At 34.0% G+C, this 27,730-nt stretch overlaps 1 protein-coding gene across 2 annotated transcripts in view; it reads right to left on the minus strand.

Annotated features, from left to right (window-relative positions):
• Nucleotides 1–3,129: 3,129 nt before the first annotated feature.
• The window catches only part of LOC107437756 (pancreatic lipase-related protein 2-like), a 34,846-nt gene continuing 10,245 nt past the window's right edge, over nucleotides 3,130–27,730 (minus strand). For both annotated transcript variants that reach the window (XM_043047797.2, XM_043047796.2), the window contains exons 3-7: nucleotides 21,430–21,576; nucleotides 18,384–18,492; nucleotides 14,333–14,449; nucleotides 7,571–7,663; nucleotides 3,130–3,550 (exon numbers count right to left, since the gene is read on the minus strand). In XM_043047797.2, the coding sequence (XP_042903731.1) occupies nucleotides 3,234–3,550; nucleotides 7,571–7,663; nucleotides 14,333–14,449; nucleotides 18,384–18,492; nucleotides 21,430–21,576 (783 nt within the window). In that variant the 3' untranslated portion in view covers nucleotides 3,130–3,233. The remainder of the gene's footprint in view (nucleotides 3,551–7,570; nucleotides 7,664–14,332; nucleotides 14,450–18,383; nucleotides 18,493–21,429; nucleotides 21,577–27,730) is intronic.

A 27,730-nucleotide genomic window follows, 5' to 3' on the forward strand; every position in this document is an offset into this window, starting at 1 on the left:
ATATATATATAATTTGTATTTAATTATGCTTTGTTTCTAGATGGTTGTGTTAGTTTTGATTTATTATGTTTTTAGTTGCTTAATAAATGTTTTTTTAATTTTTTATAACTGTCGTTGAACAGTCGACCCAATTTTGGTTTACGACTACTATTGTTCAACTCCGTAACCTTCTAATTGTGAACCAATTCAGAAGACAAGGAAACTCCTGGTTCAGTACCCCCAGATATATGTGATTTGTTATGGGAACATGGTGGACTTTGTGACAAATTGTGAACCAATCCAGAAGACAAGGAAACTCATGGTTCAGTACCCCCAGATATATGATTTGTTATGGGAACATGGTGGACTTTGTGACTAGGCAGATTTAGCGTTCATCAGTCACCATTTACTACACGGGGAGTCTTTAACCGGCGGGGATCAAACCCACGACCTCTTGGACACGAGTTCAGTGCCCTACCTACCAGGCTATCCCGGCCCTTCTAATGAAAAATTAGTCCGTGTAAAGCTAAGTGCAGTAGGCGCTACGGGCTAAAATTAGTCGTAAGAGTTCCGAGTTACTACTTCCGACTGATTTTCACGCCTAAGCTTTAAAAAACGCACCATCCAGTATTGCTATAACAGTAGTGGTTTCAATATAACACCCAGATCACAAACTTAGTTTTTTTTCACTCAGCAAAAACCTTTTAATGTAAACCTTAAAAGGTTTTATATGCGATTTGCGTGTAAACCTTCTAATCCTAAAACGAGATCTTTGACAATCTACGCACTTTACCCTAATCCAAAATGGTGGAAAGCAACCTTCAATATAAAAAGCCTTAAATCGAGGTTGTCTTAGGGATTTCAAGAGTTAAAAAAGTCCTTGAATTAAGCTAGTCTTAATTTGAAAATAATCGTAAATCTAGATAATTATAAGGTTTCTTTTCACAATGTCTTGTATGCTTAGCTAAAATCCACCTTTCAAGAAATTTAAATGGACAATGCAATTTGATACTATCATCGATAGTGTGACGTCAACTAAATCGTCGTTATTGACCTACACTACTACTTTACGTAAATGACAATACTTTTTAAAAAAGGATTTAAAAATTTTTTTTAACCCTTTCAGGATGAAAGGTATGAAACTGCAATATTTTTGCTTTGTTGAAAAATGGTTTTTAGAGAAAACATTTGCATGACAATAAAAAGAAAATTCTGACACAAGATTGCAGTAAGGTTACATGCTTTCTGGACACGCTCTTTCAATTTAAATTTCAACTGAACAAACAACAAATGAATACGGAAGATTCCGCATCCTTCCTATGATGTTACCCCAAAAAATAACAAACTATGCTATTTTACACAAATATAGCCAAGTTAGGGATAACAATCAAATCTTGTCTAGCCTCACACTTTATTTATGCTGTGATATTAGTTTTGTTAAATTTTTTAGGACCAGTTGGAATNAGCAAAAACCTTTTAATGTAAACCTTAAAAGGTTTTATATGCGATTTGCGTGTAAACCTTCTAATCCTAAAACGAGATCTTTGACAATCTACGCACTTTACCCTAATCCAAAATGGTGGAAAGCAACCTTCAATATAAAAAGCCTTAAATCGAGGTTGTCTTAGGGATTTCAAGAGTTAAAAAAGTCCTTGAATTAAGCTAGTCTTAATTTGAAAATAATCGTAAATCTAGATAATTATAAGGTTTCTTTTCACAATGTCTTGTATGCTTAGCTAAAATCCACCTTGTCAAGAATTTTAAATGGACAATGCAATTTGATACTATCATCGATAGTGTGACGTCAACTAAAACGTCATTATGGACCTAAGCTACTACTTTACGTAAGTGACAATACTTTTTAAAAAAAGGATTTAAAATTTTTTTTTAACCCTTTCAGGATGAAAGGTTTGAAACTGAAATATTTTTGCTTTATTGAAAAATGGTTTTTAGAGAAAACATTTGCATGACAATAAAAAGAAAACTCTGTTGCAAGATTGCCGCAAGGTTACATGCTTTCTGGTCACGCTCTTTCAATTTAACTTTCAACAAAACAAACAACAAATGAATACGGAAGATTCCGCATGCTTCCTATGATGTTACCCCAAAAAATAACAAACTATGCTATTTTACACAAAACAAGCCTAGTAAGGGATAACAATCAAATCTTGGCTAGCCTTACACTTTATTTATGCTGTGATATTAATTTTGTTAAATTTTTTAGGACCATTCGGAATTTAAAAATTATAAAAAAATCTTATGAATGGAAAAATTAAGCGTAATTTTAAACACAAATCACAGTACTAAAACTTCTTAGAATATTAAGCCTGCTCACACATCTGCTCGTTAGCATAACACAAGCGGAGGGATACACCGGAAGTTTTGTAAATTTCTTCCTGTTTTAGGAAGCATGTTACTGTTTATATTCAATCAACCATCGAAAAGGATATTCATATCTTAATTGATAACTATAATTGTTATCTAGCGCAACTATGACTTTATTTATATCTATAACACATATTTATAATATCTTAAGTTTCTTTAAATTGTACTAAATAAATATAATTTCGATAATTTCTATCCACTCTTGTTCTCTTAATTCTTGTAGGAATTCGTGTTAATATTCTTTCTGTACTACGCGTGTGTCTGATTTTGTTTAAAAAATTAGTGTCTGCAACCAAAATTACTGATTCATATTTTGTATTGTCCCGCAAAAATTGCTTTACTGGTTCTTATGTTTATGATATTTTACTGTAACTATAAGTTTCAGTGCTACTGGAAAAAACAGGGTGGTTGGTGATGACTACTCTACACCATGTAGTGTAGAAGAAGATTCCGGAGTTTCTTCTGAGTCAGAAATCGAAAACGATTTAACTCACGAGTTCTTGATTATACACCACATACTAATTCTCTCCACTATTACCTAAAATGTGTAATAGAATATTTTGGCTTAAAAAACTGCATGAAACCTTTATTTTTTTAATTTCCAAAATTCATGGTTCACCATTTCTGAATTTCGCAACAAAAAAAAAAAAATAATAATAACTAGATGGCTTGCAAACTTACAAAAAATATACGATATTCAAAATATTGTTTAAATTCAGTGGTGGGACTGCTGGCCTTATAAATTAATGAAGAATACTACAGAAATAAATGTAATGTAATTCATAATTTAATGAGGATTCATAACTACATAACAATAAGAGGAATACATAAATTATTCGGCTTCACAGTAGGGAGCTTTACCGGGAGACCTATAAAAATCGTAGTATAAATGAAAAAGGTGCATGTAAGAACTGGTGCAGAAGTGAGGGTTCACTGTCTTTGGCTTCACAGTAGGGAGCTGTACCGGTGGTGTCCAAGAAATAATTGAGCTGATAGGGTGGTTTGACAGCGTGGAGTCCCATCCTGTTCTTGTATGGAGTGTCCTTGCATTGACCATTCTTATATGCTTCGTAGGAGAAACATGCGTATGAAGTGTAGTTACAAGTTTTGATGGAAGACTTAAAATAGTCTAGAACTCGCTCGTGGCTGCATAAAGGGCCGGGCCGAAGAGCAGCAAAGCTTCGTGCTATAAATAAATAACAAAAAAAAACTCTTTTATTCGCCAAAAAAAAAAAAAAAAAAAAAAAAAAAAAAAAAAAAAAAAAACAGCGAGTCGTGATATCTTCATCTGACGTCATAGCATTGACGTGACTATTTATTTTTCGACGTTTCGAGTTTGTTTTCATATACTTGGGAAATTCAGTCCCTCTAAATCTGATTTTTATGTCGTGCTTTTGCAAAAAAAAGTTTTCTTCAGATTTTAAAATAAGTGTTGAAAAGCACTTTGGGAAATTATTCTGTATTGATATGCAATTACCAGATCGTTGAGATGAGGATTTACACAATTTAATTTACGCCAGCAGAAATTCTTCTGCCTAAAACTGCTATGGATGGGTGATCGTGTAAAGCTAAGGGTGGTGGTGCTAGTGGTTAAATTGCTCTAGCAAGACTTCCGGGTTACTGCTTCCGATATATTTTTATGCCGCAGATTGAAAAAACGCGCCATCATATCTTTTGCAGTATTTCACATGTACCGAGTTCTTTCTTTCAGCCTTTAAACTTCAGCATTATCATATTAATATTATAATCATTAGAATATTTTCTAATTAGGCTAACTTAAAAAGATATTTTTAAAGATATTTTTGGCGACATTTTATTCAAATGTAGCCAAATAAGGGATAAAATACAAAACATGGCAAACCTTAAGAATTATTCACAATGAGATACTAACTTTCCAAAATTGTTTCTGGCCTTACGACCTCTGAAAATCAATACATTTCTGAAAGCTCTTATGAATGGTACAATTATGTTTAGATTTGAAACCAAATTACAGCAACAAAACTGCATAGAATATTAGGCTTGTTCACACATCGCCTCGTAGTCATAACATAAGCGGAGGGATACACCGGAAATTTTCTAAATTTCTTCCGGTTAAAGGACGCTTGTTATTGTTTACATTAGGCCACCCATCCATTGGAAGTTGAAAGAACCTCAACAAATTCTGCCCCCTTTCCGTTTAAGACATGGAACACAGTCACAGTCATGATGACTTCGTTGTAAGTTGAGAAAAGATCATTGCGGTATAGGATTTAAGTAATCATCCGATACGGCATATAGTTCCGTTTTATTTTTCTTATCAAATTATACAACTATACTTTCAAAAACAGCATAAAAAATTTTGAAAGTTAAACACGTCAGACAAAATTTTAATTCGTGTTATTTTTTACGGTATATATTGTAGAATTATGAAGAAAAGGTTATTGTTTCGTAGTCATACTGGAATACTAGACTTGAAAATTTGGCGACATTTCCATTTGAAACACATTTTTCATTTTGAGCGTAGAGGGCGACGGTTAAAGGTGGACTTAATCATCCGAGATTGCGTATAGTTCCGTTTTATTTTTTTATCAAATTATACAACTATACTTTCAAAAACAGCATAAAAAATTTTGAAAGTTAAACACGTCAGACCAAATTTTAATTCGTGTTATTTTTTACGGTATATATTGTAGAATTATAAAGAAAAGGTTATTGTTTCGTAGTCATACTGGAATACTAGACTTGAAAATTTGGCGACATTTCCATTTGAAACACATTTGTCATTTTGAGCGCAGAGGGCGACGGTTAAAGGTGGACTATACTTATTCTATACTCGTTCTATACGCCGTTGTAAGTTAAGAAAAGACCATTGCGTGTAGGATTTAAGTAATCATGAACGACTGCATATAGCTCTGTTTTATTTCGTTAACACGTTAGACCAGTGGTCGCCAAAGTGGTCTAAATAGACCCCAGGGGTCTATTTCACAAAAGCGGGGGTCGATCTCAGCCGGGGGTCGATCCGAATCGGAATGGTCGATTCGGGATCGAAGAAAAAACAGTTCTTAATACGCAAATCACGCATACCTAATTAAGTATGTAAATTTTTTGAATTTTTTTATAATTGACTTAATATCAGTTTCTTTATAGAAATAAATTAATAAACGTACATTTATTCGGGTGAGGCAAGTATTTACGTACCAGCGCGCAGTGGCCCGAACTCTGTACTTCTGGCTTATGAGTCATATGCATATGTGCGCTTGTCCAAATGTAACGTGTGACGAGCATTGACGTTTCAAACGCAAATGTCATACGCAGTTTCAGCAATCTTTGCAAACTGTGAACAGTGTTGAATATTTGCAGTGTCATTATTAAAACTTTATTGTGACTTTGGACTATTATGCCATTTTCTGCTCAAATTGAAAACGTGGACATCAACCTGCAAGATGAGCTTGCTGAATTATTATCGGATCTTGAAGCAAAGACGCTTTTTAAAAATTTAGCAATAAGCATATTTTGGACAAATTTAAAGATAATGCAAAAATATGTAAAACTTTACGAAATAGCTCAGCCATTTACGATCGTATTTCCAAGTTCCCATATGGTTGAAGCCGGTTTCAGTCACGTAAATACAAAGTACAAAAATAAATTAAATGTGGAGTTTTGAGGGGATTTAAGATTAAAATTGACCAATTTTGAACCCAATATAGCGAAAACACCAGGCACACCCATCTCATTTTTTAAGAAGCAATAAATCTGTAGTTACTTAGCGTGTCTCATGCTAACATCCCCCAATAGTGCGAATAAAGTAAAAATGTGAAATAAAGAATTATTAATTTTGTTTCACTGTTGAAGAAAATCGTCTGCAAAAAGCAATATTTTTTATTCTTTCATTGGTTTCTTTAAATTAGAGTTGAAGATGTTGATATACGTTCGCACTGGGAGCTTGGCATATATTTGGTGTGCATTTGAATACAAACAGGTCCTCTCCATGAAGATAATGGGTATTTCTTTACTTGCAACAGCTTATAATTTAGACATTCGTAACGACATTTTTCTATTTTCTTAGAAACGTTTAATTCACATTTATTATCAATTTGGAAGAAAAAATTGTTACCTGTTTAAGATACAAAGATACTTTTGCGTCACTGTGATAGGCGATAAAAATATCAAAATAAATAAACAAATAAATAAAATAATTGCATAGAATAAGTACAAATTTCTGATTAAGCTAAAGTGATGCCATGTTTTTCTTGCATTCATATCTTTTTGACTTGTGACTTTATATAAGAAATAAAAAAAGATGTTTAGAATGCAGTTTTTCATTCTAACTGTCAAATAAGATAACCAATAAACTTCAAAATAACGTATTTTTATATAACATAATAACACAAACATGTTTTATATAACTTTTCCTTTCAAATTTTACATTAAATACTTTTGCTGAAATATACTTTTCAAATGAAGAAATTCATTCTCCACTTTCTTCAGCTTTCATGTTACAATAAATTAAAAAATAAATTAATTTTTCACTGTATTGGAATAAACACTTTTGACATTAGTTTAGTTTATGGTTAAAAAAGATTCTTTAAAGAGATAAGATAATTTATATGCATTGAAGGGAAAATATTCTTTCCTAAAGTTTGAAGCAATGTACAAAGTTGAGGAGTACATTCTCTAGAAAATATTGAAATGGTTGTCATAGGAAAATGTCAAGTGTCTTATGTTCGCAAACAATAAGCAAAATCAATGTATGCATCAACCAATAATTATAACAGTAGTTGAACAGCCAATCCAATTCTGAGTTTACGACTACCAATAAACTTTGTGGTTTTTAAATTTTGAACCCAATAAAGAAGACAAAGATAACTCTTCGATCAAGCATTGGGAGAAACTAGCCTTCCTGGAGGACTTTTTTGAGGGAACTAAACCCCATTTGCGTTACATGGAGAGGAAAACCTTTAAAACTTCCCACAGTTAGCCTGACGCCAAGGGGACTCTAACCCATGGTCTGGATAGCATTGAGGATATTTCACGTCAGCATTGTAGTCCGTGCGAGTTGGCTGCTGAATTCGTAACTAAGAGACATAGCTGGGATTTGAATCCGGTTAACCTCATTGGGAGGCGAACATTCTGCCCTCTGATTCGCCACGACTCACACACTACTTATCATGCAAATTCCATAAAGGATGAAATTGATTAACCTATAAGTATTGAAATGAAAACTTACGACGTTTGGTAGGTGTGTAGGGGCAGCCTGGTTGACGATGTCCACCGTTGATGGAGAAGATAGCATGCCCAATAATATCATTTGTGCCAATGCCTTCAAAAGAGAAATTAATATATAATAAAATAGTTTCGCACCACGTGATAGATAGGAAAAGCAGACAACATTTTTAGAACAGTTCAGTTTTGGTAAAGAATTGAGTAAATCACTTTGAAATCGGCTACCGGGATCAATAGTGACTGTTATAAGTATAGTTCGTTCACCGGGAGTTGGCACATGACTCCGCTTTCATGACGTGGTATCAGGAGATACTATTTTGCTATATTTGGGAGAAGGATGTGAACAATCATGAGCAAGGTTGCTATTTGGGAATCGTATGACAAAAATATTTATTTCCAAATCTTTATGTGCATCTTTTTAACATTTCTTCTCATAAATTTGATGATAATTCTCTCTTTTGAGTGAATAGTTTGTCCTTTTTGAGACATTTTGCTGCAATATATTTAATTAGTTGGAGTAACGAAAGGTATATTAGCAGACGATAAAGAGAAGTAAGTGACTGAAAAAAAATTCACTGTTTGCGTTTGATGCGCATTAACGGTTGTCTCCATTTCATGCGTGGACAATTTTCTCCTCTTTCTCCCGCGACAAAATGAACGCTTCGTCCGAGGAGTTGTAGCTAAGTGCCGACTCCTGGTAAACGAACTGTACCTGGATATCCAACAACTATGTAATGAAACTTGAGAAATTATATTTGTTTTTGTATCAATTAATGGAAAAAATTCCGGTCATCGATAAAGAAAACTATCTATACAAGCTAGACATTGTGTAAAGCCATTTGATGACGGGATCCCCTTTAATCGATTCTTGTATGATTAAATCATTCATTAGGAATTTTAAGGTTTAGTATACACGTCCAGTTACTTTTTCCTTTGACTTGAAGATGCATCCTCTAGCGCTTTCTAGATAATAGTTGCAAAAGCGCGTTTATCGCTGAGGCAAGGAGACTCTGATCACGGCAGGATGGTTTTTACGGTTTAGCCTAAATTCCTGAAATTACCGAAATATGAACACTTTTTTTAAATCAAATGTGCTGTGAAGTGGATAAGCGACATATGCTGCATATATTTTTTATTTACATACCTTTTTACCAAAGTTTTTTTATGTTTGAATACTTTTTTTTCCATTTCATATAAAACCGTGGAAAAGGAATTAAGCAGAAACTAGTCTAACAAGGTTGTCTTAACTATTCTCTATCGGGGAATACGTGATTAATGGGTCCTTTAGACCTCCAGATCTGAAATCAATAGAGAACGGTTCGTAATACCTTGGCTGACAAATCGCTGCATCGAGTTCTTCTCCACGATTACGGTCTGTAACAAGTGTTACTCCGTGTTTATTTCTTTTTCTCCCTTTCTGTGTCTCGAATTACAATTGGAATCACGGAAAGTCAACGTTACCCAATACATTGCAATTAAGCGGCGGAATTTGGTAATACATTTCTTTCTAAAAGCCACATTCCGGACAACTTATTTCTTAAGACTGTACGATATTTATACTAACTGTCCACTGTCGTCGCAACATCCTCCCCACCCAGGTCAACCTCAAGCGGGATGACCAGCTGTATAGGTCGAGTTATAGTCTTTCCATGCACTCTTAACACGCATGTTCGAATTTCCCCATCACACTCCTTAACTAGATTGGTAATTCGGGCTTTCTTCCACATGTGTCTGGGTCTGACGTCATCTTGAAGTAGCGCAAGATCTCATTCATGGATGTTGAAGGAGTTATAAATATTGCGAACTCGGTGATAAGAGCGAAGTTGCAGTAGATATTCCTTGCACCATCTTTTCCAAAATATATCCATTACGTCTTGTTGTTGTTTGTAGAGTTTCGTAAGTCTTGGATGGTTATACATATTTGTGGGTATAGATGTTAGTTTTCTACCCGTTAGGAAATGTGCCGGTGTCAAGGCCTCCGTTTTGTTTTCATCTCCTTCTTTATATACAAGGGGTCTGCTGTTGAGGGCGGCTTCTATCCCTACTAGTACAGTTGGTAGATTTTCTTTATCCAATAGTGCCCGACCAAGAGATTTACGAAAACAATTTTTCACTAATCCGATTAGGCAGGTTGGGACAGCCTGGTCGGTAGGGCGCTGGGTCCATGTCCAAGAGGTCGTGGGTTCGATCCTCGTCTGCCGAAGACTCCCCGTGTAGCAAATGGTGACTGATGCATGTTAAATCTGTCGAGTCTCAGAGTCCTCCATGTTCCAATAACAAATCAATTCCTCTGGGGATACTGATCCAAGAGTTTCCTTGTCTTCTGGATTGGTTCAAAATTACAAGGCTACGGAGTTGAGCATTAGTAGTCGTAAACCCATGAAATTGAGTCGGCTGTTCAATGAAGGTTATAAAATAAAATAAAATCTGATTAGTCGCTCCCATCAACCTAAACACCAAGCTGCTGTGGGTACGATGAACTTCCAAATTACTCCGTTATGAGCGTAAGACTGCTGCACTTTAGTAGATGTAAGAGTGTTCCGTAGAAGTATTAGCTCCTTATTTACAGTGCGGAAAGTGGCAGCATTGTCACTATAGATGGTATGTGGTAGTCCTATACGACCCACAAATCACTGCTATGCTAACAGAAACTTATCTGTCGAAAGATCTGACACAAGTTCGAGATGTAAGGCTTTGGTCGTTGCACAGGTAAACAGCACAATGTAAGCTGTATCTGAAGGATTCAAATTGCGAACATGTACAGGGCCGGCAAAATCTATTCCTGCTGTAAAAAATGGTGTAATTGGATTAATTCTATCAGCTAGTAGAGGAGATTCAATTTGAGTGCAGCGCATTGCTCATGATATCTTGCATGGTACGCATTTGTAAATCACTGGTTTGATGGCCTGACGGCCTTGTAGAATCCAAAAATTTGAACGTAGTTCCGAAGGCACTGTTCTGACGCCAAGGTGGTGCATTTTGATATGTGTTTGACGTATCAGCAGACTTGTGAAAGGATGAGATCCACAAAAATTGGAGGTTTTTGGGACTCTGATAAACTCGAAAACTGTAATCTACCACCAATAAGTATTAATTTATTGTCAAATAGTGGGTTGAACTTTGTAATCTTTGAATTTTTCGGCAGTGACTTGGATGTTGATAAAGCTTCGTATCCTAACGGAAATGGCTCTTTCTGAACCACTTGTATCCAGTAATTTCCAACATCGTATACTTCTGTGTCAAGTTCTCGGACTGTTTTGCCTTGATATCTACAGTTCGAGATAAAGCATAGAATCCATGCAGTAACACGTAACAGTCAGAAGCAGGAGCTGTAGTTCTTTGTGTCTATGATGGGTTTAAAAGTAGTAACATTAAATGCTGGAATTTCTTTATTTTTCTTTCCAAATTCAACTCCAAATTATGAGAGTAACCATTTTTAGAATCTGGCCAGCTTTCTGTGGGTTCGGTCAGACAAGTGGGTTCGTTCCACCAGAAGTTGAGATCTTTCAGTGCAGATGGTTGAACTCCTCTTGATAGTTTGTCCGCTGGATTGTCTTGTCCCGGGCAATGCCGCCACTGTAAAGGGACAGCGTCTGAAATGATTTCTGTTACCCTGTTGCCCATCAATGTTTTCCATCTGTTGGGATTACCCCTAATCCAACCAAGGGTGAATTCAGAGTCTCTCCATAATGTGGCAGTAGATGGCGACAATCCAGTTTCATTGCAAAAATATTTCAGCAGTCTGGTACCAATCACAGCTGATAAAAGATCTGAGCGTGGAAGACAAACTTTCTTTACAGGTGCAAGTCTATTGCGGCTGCATACTAAATGGATACTTAATTGATAATTATGAGAAGTAACTATGCGCAAAACCACACCATAAGCTCGCTCAGATGCATCGCAGAAAATATGAATATTAAAGGAATCAAGCGATGAAATTCCTATGTAACGAGGAATTTCCTTAACGCAGATAGCATCAAGCTGGTTTTTAACTGTATGCCAAATAGTAGCCAAGATTGTCGGCAAGATTTCATCCCAATTGATTCCGATAATCCCAGTATCTTGAAAGAGATTCCTTCCAATTATTGTGAATGGTGTCAACAGTCCTAAGGGATCGTATACGCTTGCAGCAGAGCGGAATAACCACCTCTTAGTAAGTGGCTTATCTAGAGGAGCACAGAGAGAAGTCTTGAAAGTGTTGCTCAAAGTATCAGTTTTCGTGTTCCATGTAATGCCTAAAACTGTAGTTTCGGTCTTGGAATTGCCTTTGTTAGTTTCTAGCAAGTGTTGAAGCTTCTTAGAGTTAGTAGCCCATTTTTCCATCGGTGGTTTTATGAGTGTCATCGAATCTTTGATTTCCTTTTGTAATACCATTATATGTGATTCAGTTTCTAGACTAACCAAAAAACCATTCATCGGTAAATATTTATCTAAGAGTGCTGCAGAAGTAGGGAAGTCATTTATATGATTAGTGGTTAGTTCTCGTGTAGTAGCACACAACAGAAATAGGCAGCAAGGCAGTCCGAATGGTAATCGAGTGAATCTGTATATGGTTACTTCATCTGTGAATGTAGCTGTTTTTGAAGACCCTTTCTTTTTTTTGTACCAGAAGAATCTCGTTGCATCTCTGTCCTTTGGATGCAAAACCAATTGTAGGAAAGCTTGTTTACCATCACAGGTTAGGGCAAATTCATGCAGTCGAAAACGTAGAACACAACCAACAGTCTCAGGTAGAAGATTGCGACCAACTTCTATAGAGTCGTTTAATGATGGCATGCCTGAATAATGTGATGAGGCGTCAGAGACGATTCTCCACTTTATATCATCGTGCTGCTTCTTTTTCACTGCATGATGTGGCAGATAGTACACGGTGTTTTCAGTTTCATCTGCAGATGGGCAACTTCAATATGTCCTTGTTCAATTTAATTCTACAATTTTTCGTACTGTGTCTTCAAAGATTCATTTGATGTGAGTCTTTTTTTAAGTGACTGAAATCTGCTCTCAGCAGTAGTTTTGTTTGTTGTTAATGTTGACACCATAGCTTTCCAAGATAATGACACGACCCTACGATTATCAACTAATTTAAAGGAGTCACGAAAGTTCTTCAAAACAGTCGAATCATGTTTAGACATTTCTCTATCCTGGGAAGTGGTGATTTCAATTGTTTCCAAATCCCAGAAGGCAAATACATTTTCAGTGATAGGTTCTTGTTGAGTGAATGTGTTGAGGTAGTTTACAGTAGCTACATTGGAAACTGTTGTGCATGATCGAGGTCCACTTAGAATCCATCCCAAATGTGACGAAACCAATGCAAGGGATTCTGACAGCATAACTGGAGCTTCATGGTTTAATACTTGCCTGTAGAAATCAGCACCAATCAAAACTTGTATAGGTAGATTTTATAAGTAATCGTAAGGGTCAGCCAGTTTCATTCTTTTCAGGAATGCGAACCGTGAAACATCAGATGGAGCAGGTGGATGTGACACGTATTCATTAAGCCTTCAAATGCTTCAATATTAACTGAAGACTGATTCCGAATGCTCGATAGTTTAAGCTTTAATTTTTGTCTCATATAGGAAACATTCGCTGTAGATTCAAATCCTTGCACTTCTAATGGTTTTGTAGAAATAACTGTTAATTTTAAACTATCAGCAAGATCAGTATGAATTTATCTAGACAGGCTACCTCCCTCCAGAAGACAACGGGTCAATCTTGTAGCACCAGTCGGGCCTATTATAAAAACTCTTGCAGTTTGCAAATGCGCAGTGTTCGGTGTTGCAATATCGATCTTGTGAGTAGATGTAGTACCTGGGTGATCAGCACTGTTCTTACAAATTGAAATACTTTTGTCATTGCACATTGTCGTATACTTTTGTCATTGCACTACATCAATTTAGTATTCCGCATCCGAAAGTAGCATGTGTATATCATTATCCACTATTTCCGTGTCATTAAGTATACTTCGTCAAGACGACTACAAGTGAATTCAATATCCGCAATCGATGTAGAATTTAAAGTGTCTTTTAGTTGGCTAATGAAGCGAGTAATATTAATTCGAATTGTTCTACGTTTGCGCTTCAATAGTGCCATTTTGTTAGGCGAATCATTTTGCGTTGAAGTCATTCTGATTATGAACTTCTATGTTTCATTCAATAAAGAATTGTTTAGTTACCGAAATTTTCGTTCACTTTTCAATGCTCAATTTTTTAAAAAAATTAGACGCAGAACACGTGTTGCAGCTTAATTTTTGTAGTACAAAAGATAATCGTTCGTAATATATATTTTTAGAATCATAATAAAAAATTATGTAAGCGAAGTATGCACATTATTAATCATACAGCAAATACATAAGTGAGAAAAAATAACGTTTTCGAAGTTATATCATATAACTAGGAAGGATGAGGAGATTCTAAACATCAATACCAATTTTATTTAAAAATCAAAATTGGTGCTGCTTAAAAAATTTTTCTCCTGTAAACACAGCCAGCCTTGCGATACCTAAACGAACTTTCCTCTTAGACGTCTTGCAGTCTTTTTATCAGTTATTTTAGAAAATACAAAATATACGGGTATTTAGTTTTGGGGTAGCTGATTCCGACCCTTGTGTGGCACTCTACTCGGAACAAAATTGAGGCTCAAGCAAAGAGTGAAAATCTAATCTTTCAGGACAAATCAAATCTCGTTTGGCGAATAACATCTGCTGTTTAATTTGTACTTCCGGATTACTTGTGACGTGCGAATTTAGTCCTGGGTGTATGGTACTTACCCTCAAAATAGGTTTTTCCAGCAGTCGCCTGTAAAACATCAACAAAGATAGCATCACTCCTATCTAAACGAACTTCTTTGGGTGCATTGTCAAAGTATGGACCTGGTGGATCCAAGGCTACAAAATAGATAAAAACAAGTCATAAAATTTTGTGTAAGTTACTAAATTTTATGAAAGTGTAAGCGTAAATTTTTTTAATAAAGGGTAGCAACCTATCAAACTTAATCGAAATGGAAAAAATTAACAAATTTTAAAATGTAAGAATTTACCAATTTTTGTTTTCAAACATGCACGAAATTATCAAGTTAATAAGTACACAGATCTCATCAAACCTTATTAAATTACATAAATGCAAAATATTCAATAAAAAGGCAGAAGCTTTTATAGTTTTATTAGGATCTACGAATAGACCTGAAAATGTAAATTTTCAGTTACAAACCAGTGGCCGGTACACTCTAATAACTCAGTCACTTTTTTTTCAAGCCTAATGAATTTTCCTCATGCCTAATGACTTAAGCCATTTTTTCCTCCGGTCCTGCTGGTTACCAATACCGATCGGGTCTTTCTATTTAATAGCCAATTTTTCCTTTTCTGTACTTGAATTAAATCATATTTCTTAAAAAAAATTTCTGGTAGAAATAATCTATGGCTATAAAAAGAAAATTCAATTATATAAACAAAACGAATATGTGACAAAATTTAGCTAAACATATTGAATTGTCTTCACCAAGTTAGAAAATTCAATGAGTAATTAAAAAATATCGAAAAATAAAGGATTGGAAAAATTCACTGGTTGTTCATTAAATTAAGGTCGCCTATATTCTTCTGCTGACTCGCCACGTGACGAGTAGTTATTTTCAGTTCTATCTACGATCTTATTAAAGCTCGATTAGAAAATATGGAATTTTTGAAGAAATTCCTTACGATGTCAAAAGATTTCACACGGAATCGTGATGGATTAGGGGATTAAGCGCTCGTCTTTCAATGAGGTGACCGGGTTCGAATCCCAGGAATGGCTGGTCATTACGTATTCCGCACCCGGCTCCCACCGACCACAGTGCTGGCGTAAAATATATCCAGTGAATGATGGATCATGGGGTTAAAGTCCTATTGCTGTCAGGCTCACCGTGGAAAGTTTTCGTTGTTTTCCTTTCCATGTAACGCAAATGCGGGTTAGTTCCATCAAAAAGTCCTCCACGAAGGTAAATTTCCCCTAATACTTGATCCAGGAGTTTCCTTGGCTTCTTGTTTTGGTTCAAAATTACAAGGCTACAGAATTGAAGATTAGTAGTCACAAACCCATAAATTGGGTCGGCTGTTCAAAAACGATTATAAAAGATTTCATATTAACACTTGCTCTGTAATATTTCGACGTATATTTTCGATGCAATTTTTCGACGCACGCACTATCATAGGATATAGTATTTTCTCCAAAATATTTTCCTAAATGTTAACGCCTAGATAATAAAACAAGAGTGCTTTCATTGAAGCAGTGGTGACAATTGGTTTATTGCTAGGTGTGCACGTCTTGTCCACAGAAAAACAATGGAAATGGACAAAAAATCAGATTTTCAAACTTTGAATTTCTATTTTATTTTCTATTTAGGCACTCTAACCAGTAATGGTTTTATTTTATTTTATTTTATTTTATTTTATTTTATTTTATTTTATTTTATTTTGCAACCACCGTTGAACAGACGACCCAATTTTTTGGGATTACGATTACTAATGATTAACCCCCTTGCCTTTTAATTTTGAACCCAATTCAGAACACAAGGGAAATACTAAATCAAGTATTGGTAGGTGTTTGTCTTCTTCCAGGTCTTTTTTAAGTAAACAAGTCTGCATTTGCTTTACATGGGGAAGAAAAGCACGAAAATCATATCTAGCCTGACAACAAGGTTAACTCAACCCATAATAGGTCTACCACTGCGGATATTTTACGTCAGTACTGTGGTCGGTGAAAGCTGAATGCTGACTTTGCATCGTCCCGCCATTGCTGCGATTCGAACCCAGTCACCTCATTGGAAGGCGAATGCTCTATCCCCTAAGACAGTGGTGCGCAAATTAGGGATCGCCTGAACTTTTTTGGGGGTCGCCAAATTGTTATGAAATGCATTATCCCTGCATGCTGCATACCATACAGTGTACATATAAGGAGTGAAGCGCCGTCACTCCCTGTTTAATTGCAATTTCATGCTGTCTACCCTTTCTTATGGTGCTGCACCATTAACAGGTTCGAATAAAGGGCTCAGAGGCTTAATTCAGAAGGTGGCGCCTCATATGGTATTTAATCACTGTATGATTCATCGGCAAGCTCTTGTTGCAAAAGATATGGATGAAGAGTTGCACAACGTATTACAAGACGCTGTTAGTTCAATTAACTACATTAAATGCAACAGCCACAACAGCCGTCTCTTTTCAATACTTTGCAATGAGATGGGCTCAACGTATGAGAAATTACTGTTACACACCGAAGTCAGATGGCTTTCACGTGGGAAAATACTACGACGGATATTTGATTTGAGAAATGAAGTGTACATGTTCTAAATCGAAAAGAAACATAGATTGGCAAGTTATTATATCAATGAAGTTTGGCTAGGGAAGCTGAGCTATTTAGTTGATATTTTCGAAAAACTTAACGACTTAAATTTGAGCTTGCAGAGTGAGAATTCAACTATCATAACTACAGCCAGTAAAATTCAAGCTTTTAAGAATAAGTTTAGTCTCTGGCAAACTGAACTGAATAAAAACAACACCAACATGTTCCCTTGCTTTAACGATTTTATCAAGGAAAATAATATAGATATATTTACATTTAAAAACATCATTTCCAATCACATTGAAAAGTTAAAGAAAAATTTTTCGAGAAGATTCGAGGATTTTCCTGAAAACGATCTTGGTTGGATTCGTGATCCATTTTCCTTTGACATATGCAGTTCAACGCTTCAAATTAGTGAGAAAGAGCAATTGATAGATCTAATTAGTGATTATACTCTTCGAAATCAATTTAAGACTCAGCCTTGCCAAAAATTTTGGCTATCCGTGGAAAAACAATATCCCGTTTTATGCAAGAATGCCATCAGAGTGTTAATACAATTTGCATCAACGTATTTATGTGAAACTGGATTTAGCAAACTAGTTTCAATAAAAACTAAATACCGCTCGCGTTTAAACCCTGAAGATGATATGCGAATTGCAATTAGCAACATACATCCAAACATCGATGAGATAATTAGAAACTTGCAGCCACATACATCTCATTAAAGGGCAATTTACTGATTTTTGTGTTATACAAAAAGTATTTTCTTAAAATTATAAATAAAATTAATATGAGTCAAATATGATGATGTTTTTATTCGATAAAACGAAATAAATGCGCGAAATATACATCTTATTTGTGAACATTTATCTCTAGGGGTCGCCAAAACTTTTCTTTCTACTAAAGGGGTCGCAGTCGAAAAAAGTTTGTGCACCACTGCCCTAAGAGATCACGGCTCAACTAGTAACATTCTTTCCACCTCGGAATCCATCATGGTCTTCATCTCACTGTTTTCTAATCAGAACCCGCCCTAAGGATTCCAAATTATTAACTAGTAAATTAGCTACATAATTAAAGTATTCGCCAATTTTCAAAGGTCTTCGCTAAACGCAAATCTTTATAATTAATATTTTCCCCCTAGAAAACTATTTTGGGGAAAATTGTTTTAGGTTTATATTTTATTTGGACCCAGTTCTAATTGGTTATACGGCTTATTTACAGTGTAATCGAATAAAAAATACTGATTCGTTTAGAAAAATTTATTTTGACGTAATTTTAATTTCTTTCGAGTGGAAAAAATCATTCGCCTGTATATTCACCCGAACACAATTTTATTCACCAAATTTACGATTTTATTGCATTTGGCGAGGTAGCGAATGCTTAACTCTGATAATTTTAAGGTGTATCAATTCTTTATTAATTTTTTGTCAATTTGAAGTACTTTCTTAAAATGAATCTATCTGATTGTGAAACAAAGCATCTTATCTGACGCAGATTTAATTTCCATACCTGTGATTCTGCCCAAATTTCTAACTCTCTCTCCAATGTAACTGACCAGCTGACCTCCAAAGCTGTGACCAATCAGATGGATGTTTTCTGGTTCCAATCCAGTTTGATTCTATACAAATAGAAGAGATGAACTTAACGTTGAAGTTGAATAGAAGAGAGTTGACTGGTATTTTTACACATAAACTATACCATGTCACCGGCTATTTTAGTAACTGAATATGAAAATATGAAAGTAAAGTGAAACATTCTAAGCGACGAGCGAAGTTTTAACATCTTACTATATCGTCCTCGATTTCATAAGCTGAAATAGATAATGCAAGTGCAATGTCGAGTTAAGTCGTTATAGGTCAACAACGTTTCGTCATGAAAAGACGAGTTAATTCGTCAGCGGTTGTTAATAATGTGTTAAGTTTAAGAATGTGTTATTTTAACATTTATTTAGTTTCAGAAAGATCAATTTATTATAGAGTTTTTGCATTCTTTAGCTAAACATGGGTTCCACAACTCTGTAGTGCTTAAGTGATTTTTCTTCTCTTTTGGAATCAGACATAGTTTATAATACCGTTTGATTTCTTTATGTTAAGATTGTTTATTTAGGGCTAATTTAAAATTTAAAATAATGCCATTCAGCGAATTATAATTTTATAAATGCTTTGATTCAGACTGTTAGGTTAAGGTTTTGTGCATATGTGAAAAATTAAAGAGATGAACAAATATGATATGATGGAACAAAGTTAAAATATGAAAAACTTATGATGTATTATTTTAATAAAGTTGTTTTTTATTGATACTCAGGAAAAATGCTCAAAAATATTCACTGATTTTAATGTTTTTTTATTTAGATAAAAACAATTCTATCAAACTGGCGTTTAAAACAAAATAAGCGATCGTGAATTAACTTGGTTCTTACTTTTAAAAATTAATTATCTTTAGAAAATGAATATCTATCATGATTAGAGCTCAGCTCTTTTTATCCCGATGAAATGTGTATTCATGGAATCAAAATAAAGATTTATATTAATTTTGACACCTCAATTATGGGTTTTTACTTTTAATTCAGTATGAAAAATATGCCATCCAAACCAATATTAAAAAACATCAGCTTCATAAGTATAGAAACAAGAAACAATGATTTACACATTATCTCTTTTAATCTTTGATAAACGTCTTATTAATAAGATAAATTAATTATTCTGCGCTTACAACCATATATATCAGTATATTTCTTACGCTATTTGTAACGAAATTAAAAGTAAAAGAAACGCACTTTTATTTGCACTTTGGTACGTTCTAAATTCAGTACTTTTACTTGTTTTTCCGAAAATTTTTTTAGAAACAAATATTTTTAACGTAAATGTCAAAATTTAGCGTTACTTTCTTTTGAAAGTTTTTAAAACTTTCCCTCAAAAAAATTATTTTTTCGATGTTTTTGACATATTTTTTTTAAATTTAAAAATTTTACAAATTCTAGTTAACTTTTTTTCCAAACTTAAGTAACTAGATATCCCATTTCAAAATTTCCCAGTACCCAACTAAACTAACTAGATTTTTTTCCAAACTAATGAAAGTTAGGTATTTCAATTAGATATTTTCATTCCCTATTTCAATGATTTTTGTGTCATTTTCCTGCATTTCAGAGTTTAATAAATTAAAATTTAATGCTTCCTAAATTGAAAACAAAATTTTTTCCTTACACATTTTTTAATGAAAATTAAGATTAATTTAAATTTTTGATTTCCTCAAAATTTTCTTTTAAATCGTTATTTATTTTTGCAAAATTATATTATTTATTTTTGTTATTTATATTTTTTTATTAACTTTTGATCTAATGATGGTGCCTTCACGTTATAGGACTCAATCTTAATGGTTCTAACTAATGCAGACACTATTTTAAATTATGTAATCTAGCATAAAAACGTATTTTCTCTCAATAAGCATAACTTTTTTTTTTAACAGATTCGGATTTCCTAGTCCAAATTATAGGGGGTAGCCGCAATCTGGGAAGTATAGTCTCCATAGCTTGGCCAGGAGTGAGATCCAAAAATCGGACTAATTAACGTTAATTTTACTTTTTTGGTATGTCGCTATTTCTCGAGAAATTGAAACCTTTTTGCATACAATTATAAAATTCATTTTTGTTTAATATTTATTAAATAATTATTAAATTATTATTAATTAATAAAATAATTGTCAATTAATAAAATTATAATTATAATTATAAAATTATAATTATAAAATTATAATTATAAAATTATAATTATAAAATTTTAATTATAAAATTATTATTTATTTTGTTAAATATTTATTTATTTTTATCATTTTATTTAAAAAGAGTTGAAAAATTTTGTGTATTACTGTATAAAATTTTGCATGAAATTGTCTTTGGATAAACGAATTTTATTAATGTGAGCAAAGGTTTTTCAATTCGCTGAATTTCTTAAGATACAGCGGAATACATAAAAAATAAAAATGACATTAAACAATCCGAACTTTGGATTGCTCTCCTGATCAAATTATAGGGACGATATTTCCAAAATACAGCTACCCCCTATATTTTGGGGTTCAGAAATCCGAATTCATTGAAAACAAGGTCTATTTATTCAGAAAAAGTACATTTTTGTGCCTAAATTCATAACTTGAAATATTGTCTGCACTAATAAATAAGCCTATTTGAAGTCACCGGCACGAGCTATGAAGATTGAGTCCTCTAGCGTGAAGATACGATTATAAGATCAAAAGATTTTCCGCAATGGTCTGATTCTTTTTGAAGAACTGTAGACATGCAGGCAAGAGAAAAAAGAGAAGACAAGTTGTCAAAATCCACTTGATTGTAAATGAGTGTCCCGTATCAATAATAAGGCAATATACAGAGAAAAGTGTTTATAACCAGCTACTACTCGGAAAATTCAATGGTATCAAAAATAATTTAATTAAATTTAAATATATGACTTTGTTTATTTCTCAAACTTTTCCAGGTGTTTGTGAATTGAATTCGTTGAAATAAAGACAGTAAAAAAATATGGATAATATTCAAGTTATACCAAACCATTATTAAATGAAGAAGTTTAGCTGTATACGCTCCGACCAATCTGGCGTTGGCTGCTGCTTGAGCTGGAGTACCGCTTGCTTCACGTGACCAGTCTATTAAGATTACATTGTAAGAGGAATACTTCAAGAGCTCTTGCATTATACCCTGTTGGAATTGAAAAAGAACTGTTACATTCTCAAAGTGCAACGGGCTGCGATTTTCCAATCCGGTGACTTTTAACAACTCGCTCTTCTGCATGGCATTTTCGTAAATAACTTGATTCGTGACTTCTTTTTACAGTTAAGGTAACAAATTTTTAAAGAAATAAAAACTTGCATTATAATTGGATCTAACTGCTGCCTAGTGGAAAACCTCCAAAAAAGGGAGCGAGTCGTTAAAAGTTGCTGGATTGTAAATTAGCAACCTTAAGTAATGCTGGGTACTAGGTGGAAATAAAAAATTTTCCCCAATCCAGTACAGGATACACGGCAAAAATTTTATTTGTTTCATGACCGGTTCCGGGCATGGATCCACTTGCATGGTGCCTATGATAAAGTGATTTCTACAAATGTTAGTGCATTATATTTTTACCGGGACTCGTACACGCGAATGGTGTGTTTAATCACTGTAAGTCCATGTTCGGTGGCCATCCTCTTGCATGTTTGATTAGCTCTCTTGTTTGGGTAAGCACTTGACTTTCTACGGTTTAACTCGTTTTTTCAGTTGCAGTTCTTTTTTCACTCTTAAAAATGTTAATTTGAAAATCCAGGTATACTAAAAATTCGGAGAAAATAGATTTTTATGGAAAACGAAATTTCCAGTAAAATTATTTCGGTTTATTTAATTTGTTTCATGAATTTTCAATTATTAGCGTCAATCTTACTTAGATTCTATAATTGAGTACTTGACACTCGAGGAGAAGAATGCTGCTAAAATCACATTGTAGTGTCCAATCATGAGCTTGCGAGTGGCATAGTCCTTTTGCTTTGATAGAGCTTTTAGCCTTGATTTTTTTCCCCGCTGAATCAATTTTATACCTGTAAGCAATGTCACGCATGTGTGACATTTGGTACCACTTTAGAGAACCTGATTGGCTGCTGAATCGCGGCATAAACGATCGCCACGATTTACCTAAGCANGGGATAATCTATGTACATATTATTTGAAAATAAAACTTTCAAACGAAGAACATTTCATTTGGAACTCTGCTGATTTATAAAGAAGGCAAGTGTTATGATTTCTATAATAAAAAATTAGCTTGTAAATTTTTTTTTCTTATTTGATGGTAATTCTCTACAGAATGGTTTTTTGCATCTTACTAAGAGCTGATTAAGAACTATAAGAATAATAAGAATAGAAACTATATGAAAGTTTTTATTTCAATGTAAAGAATTCTTAAAATCGTTTTTTTTATCCTAATACTTTATTTTCCGTTTTATAGTTTATAATTTTTTGATAAAAATTGTTGTCAAAATACTTTTTTCGAAAACATAAATGGTATAACATTATGTGTTTATGTATACTTTTTGCATATTCTAATGTTTCAAGTAATATGATTCAGAAAAGTATGAATAAAAATTCGGTACTTATGTATTAATGCAACAGCAGCTACAGATTTGGCGGTTTTTAAGTGCCGCCAATCTACACCTAAAATTTTTGTGATAAATCATTAAATGAAACACTTTATTTAAAATCAAAGTAGTTTATCGGATTTCGGTGGACAATGGGCAAAATATTTCGCTCCTGAAAAAATAAAACTGCAACTTGTTCTATTTTTGGCAAATCCCAACGACGCATTTTTGTAGCACTAAAAAATGGTAACAAAAATCGAAGAACAAATAAAGCATTTTGGAATTCTTCTGATTTATAAAACAGGTAAGTGTTAACTTTTATAAAATAAAAAATTTTACTTTTAAGTCGTTTCTTTCTTATTTGATGATAGTCTTGTATAGAATGGTTTTCTGCGTCCGATTATGAATCAGAAAAGAAAAAACATGAAAGTTGTTTATTTTAATGTATGGAATTTTTAGAATTGTTTTTTTCTTTTTTGCTTTGTATCGTAAGCATTCTTTATTTTACGTTTTTTAGTTTCTAAACAATGATTTTTATTGAAACTTAAAATTTTTTGATAAAATTGTAGTCAAAAAAATTTTTTTACGAAATTGAATTTTATAAAATTATGAGGTTTATGAATACTTTTTGTTCATTTTAATTTTTGATGTAATATGATTCTTAAAACTATGGAATGTAAAGTTTAAATAGGCCTTTCATGTTATATCATTAAATTTAGTAAAACTATTTCTCGGGCATTAGGTTTTAACTCTTATAAGAATATACATATTTTTTTCTGTTTATGTGCAAATATTTTTCCGATGTGTTTTGGATGTTCCTTCTCTAAAATAAAAGAGATACCATTTTGTTTTCGTTTGCATAAGATAGCATATTACACATTTTTCTTTTTTAAATTTAATTAGCCACGATAAAGAAGGAACCTTGACATGCTAAACGCTACATTAAAGACGTCTCTAGAGTAAATGAATGACTGTTCATATAGAAATCGCGGGTATTAGTCTCATACAACAACATCCCCTATAGTTCGTCGTGATCGCGAATTATTAGCGTCAATCTTACTTAGATTCTACACAGTCCAGTCACATTAATGTGACCACCACCTACTTTCGACGTCAAAGTGAAATAACCAATCGCAGAGTGTAGGTGGCAGCACATTACAGTATATATTGGATGTCCTAGGGCATCGAAAAGCATTTCAGTCGTTGGCGCAATGCAGAAATGTAGCGATTTATCCGACGTCCAAAAGGGCATGATTATTGACTTTCGGGCCGAGGGTGGAAGCATTTCGGAAACGACTGATTTTGTGAACTGTTCGCGCACCGCCGTGGTAAGAGTATACCGTGCATGGCAAAATGGCACTATACAAAACAAGCGGCATGGCACATGTGGTGCACCACGGGCCAAAGATGGCAGAGGCGAATGAAGGCTACGGAGATGCGTTCAGACGAATAGACGTGCAACTGTTGAGCAACTGACCGTCCAGATTAACCAAGGGTCTACCAAGAGTGTATCCTCAACAACTGTTCAGCGAACGCTGCTGCGCATGGGCCTCCGCAGCATACGCCTGGTTAATGCACCCATGCTGACTGCTGTTCATCGGTGACGAAGGCTGGAATTTGAACGCCAGTACCGCTACTGGACGTCCACAGAGTGGCAACAGGTGGCTTTTTCCGATGAATCACATTTTATGCTCCATGGGACAGATGGCCGTTGGCGTATACGGCGTGAAACGTCTGAAAGCAACACCCTGCAACAATTGCCGGAAAGCTGCAGGCTGGAAGAGGGAGCGTTATGGTTTGGCGAATGTTTTCCTGGCATTCACTGGGTGCACTCATCATTGTGGAAGGCACGATGGATCAGTACAAGTACGTATCTGCCCATGCGGACCATGTCCACCCCTACATGCAGATGATTTTTCCTCAGAATGATGGCATCTACCGCCAGGACAATGCGAGGTGTCATACAGCTCGCAGTGCATGTGCGTGGTTCGAAGAACACCAGGTTGAATTTACCGTACTCCCCTGGCCGGCAAACTCACCGGATTTAAACCCAATCGAGAATCTGTGGAATCACCTTGATCGGGTTGTTCGTGCCATGGATCCTCAACCGCGTGATCTAGCGCAGCTGGCCACGGCACTGGAGTCGGCATGGCTCAACATCCCAGTGAACACTTTCAGAAACCTAATTGACTTTCTTCTTGCACGTCTCGTAGCGGTCCGCTCAGCCAAAGGTGATTATTCTGGCTTTTGACAGGTGGTCACATTAATGTGACTGGACTGTGTATAATTGAGTACATGACACTCGAGGAGAAGAATGCTGCTAAAATCACATGGTAGTGTCTAATCACGAGGTTGCGAATGACATAGTCCTTTAGTTTTTGTAGAGCTTTTAGTCTTGATTTTTTTCACGAAGAATCAATTTTATACTTGTAGGCAATGTCACGCGTGTGTGACATTTGGTGCTTATTGTGACAACCTAATTGGTTGCTGAATCGTGGCATAAACGAACGCCACGATTTACCTAAGCATGACATCGCTTGTAGGTACCCATTTGCAGAAACTTTAGGAACGTCAGGCTGAACTCGGTTAGATGACTTTCAGAAAACAACGAAATTGTGATGTCATTTTGGCTGAAATTACTTATTTTACAATATTTTTATTTACGGATAACATTTTAATTTAATAATAAAACTTTATGTCAAACTACGTGCAAATGCCTTTTCTTATGTTTCAGGTATTGTATTTTACGCGATGAGTCAAGTTCACTACTATTAAATTGTGTACTACCAATAAATTGTGCAAATCTTTACAAGGTGTACAGAACTGTACAGATACAGTCAATACTGGCACCTTTATTCCATTAAAATAAACGAATTCCTCACGAAAAAACCCCTTTATTTTTTCTTTTTGCTGAAAATTTAGAAAAAGTTTTAAAAGTTGAAGAAAATAAAAATAAGTTAATGGAATTCTTTATAAAAACACCATAAATTGATTTTTGAATATTCGTAGATTAAACAATTTTTTGGCGTTTATTATGCTTCATACTTTCTCATAGATATTCCTTAATTGTTTCAAACGACGATATTATAAATTAGCTTTACTAACTATTGAAAAAAATAGCTAATTAACATTAGCTGTATAGTCTCAAAAACAGCTGGTTTCACGATTAAGTTTAAAATGTATAAAATTTTGAACTAGATTGCATATAGAATAACCGTTTTAAGGTTACGCGATTCAATTATAAAATTCATTTGTTTTGGTTAATATTTATCACGTAATTATAAATTTAATTTCGGTAAATATTTATTATTTTTTATCATTTTATTAAATAAAAGTCAAAATTTTTTTGAATTGTTAGGTATACAAATTTTTAGGTCATTTTAAAGTACGATGTAAAAATTACTTTACAATTTACCTTACCATACCTAAAATTGTATACCTTACAATTTAAACATTTTCCACTCTTGTTTAATAAAACAATAAAGAAATTTTAATATTTACTGATATGTATTTTTTGCATGAATTATCTTTGGATAAACAAATTATATAATTGTGTGAATTTTTTCTAAATTGCACTAAAAAAGTTCTCGTGATATGGCAAAATACGCAAAAAGTAAAATAAGCATTTAAGGGGTTCAAACTTTAGACCACTCACTCCCCTAAGTAAACTATGTTGACCATATTTTCGACATTGCGGTTACCCCCTATAATTTGGGAGTCAGAAATCAACATCGGTTGAAAAAAAGGTATGTTTATTCAGAGAAAGAGATTTTTATGTCTAATTTCATAATTTAAAATATCGTGTGCACTAGCTAATTAGTATATTTGTGGTCACCCCCTTGAATCATTAACACTTAGAAAGACTGAAACTTAGTAAATACCTATATTTCCCAAGAGCAGTCAAAATGACTGCATTGTGAAAAAATAACTAAACTGTAAAGAAATTTGTCAGTTTTCAATATTTTTTATATTATTTATATTTAAACAACAAAGTATTAGTAAATATTAACAACAACAAAATGTACTTCACTTGGAAAAGAAATTATGCATTATTATTTGTACATTTTCTGCAAATGAAAAAGCAGTTAAAATGATTTCCTTGGGCAATCTAGTGTTAAGAATGAGTCCTAGAATGTGAAGATCCGAACATTATATCAAAAGTTGTTCTGGATGGTTAGTTTTTTATTGGCGCACTGTACATGGTTGGTCGTTTTACTAATTAACATCACACAAGATCTGCACAATTGGCTACTGGTGACAGATCAGATGGATGATCCTGTACCTCCAGAGATGCTATGTAAATAAAAAGAGTAGCATTGGTGTCTGTCACATCGTTGCCAGGGCGACGAAGGTAGAAAATGTGACCTTGTGAATTTTATTTATACAATTTTAGTTATAAGGAGCATAATAAAGAATAAAATTGAACTCCGTTGTCTTTCTAAATGATCAAGAATGTGGTGTAAATTAACTTCAAGATGTATTAATTTAACTTTAGAATCGCGAAGCTTTCTAACTCATTTAGATTGTATCAAGTTAGCACGATATTATATTGCATTGTACCCCGTTTTCAATACTACATACATCTAGTTGGTTGTATTCATCAAATACCTCTAAAAGAAAGAAAAGTTAAAAACCTACAAATTTTATAAAATTGTTAAATTAGCAAGTAAATAATATTGTAAAAATCTGTAAAGATAATAAAATGTTTAAAGTTTCCTTACTGTAAGTGATTTTGGATGACCTGTATA

Source organism: Parasteatoda tepidariorum, chromosome 10 (genome assembly GCF_043381705.1).
Source record: "Parasteatoda tepidariorum isolate YZ-2023 chromosome 10, CAS_Ptep_4.0, whole genome shotgun sequence".
Classification (NCBI taxonomy): Eukaryota; Metazoa; Arthropoda; class Arachnida; order Araneae; family Theridiidae; genus Parasteatoda; species Parasteatoda tepidariorum.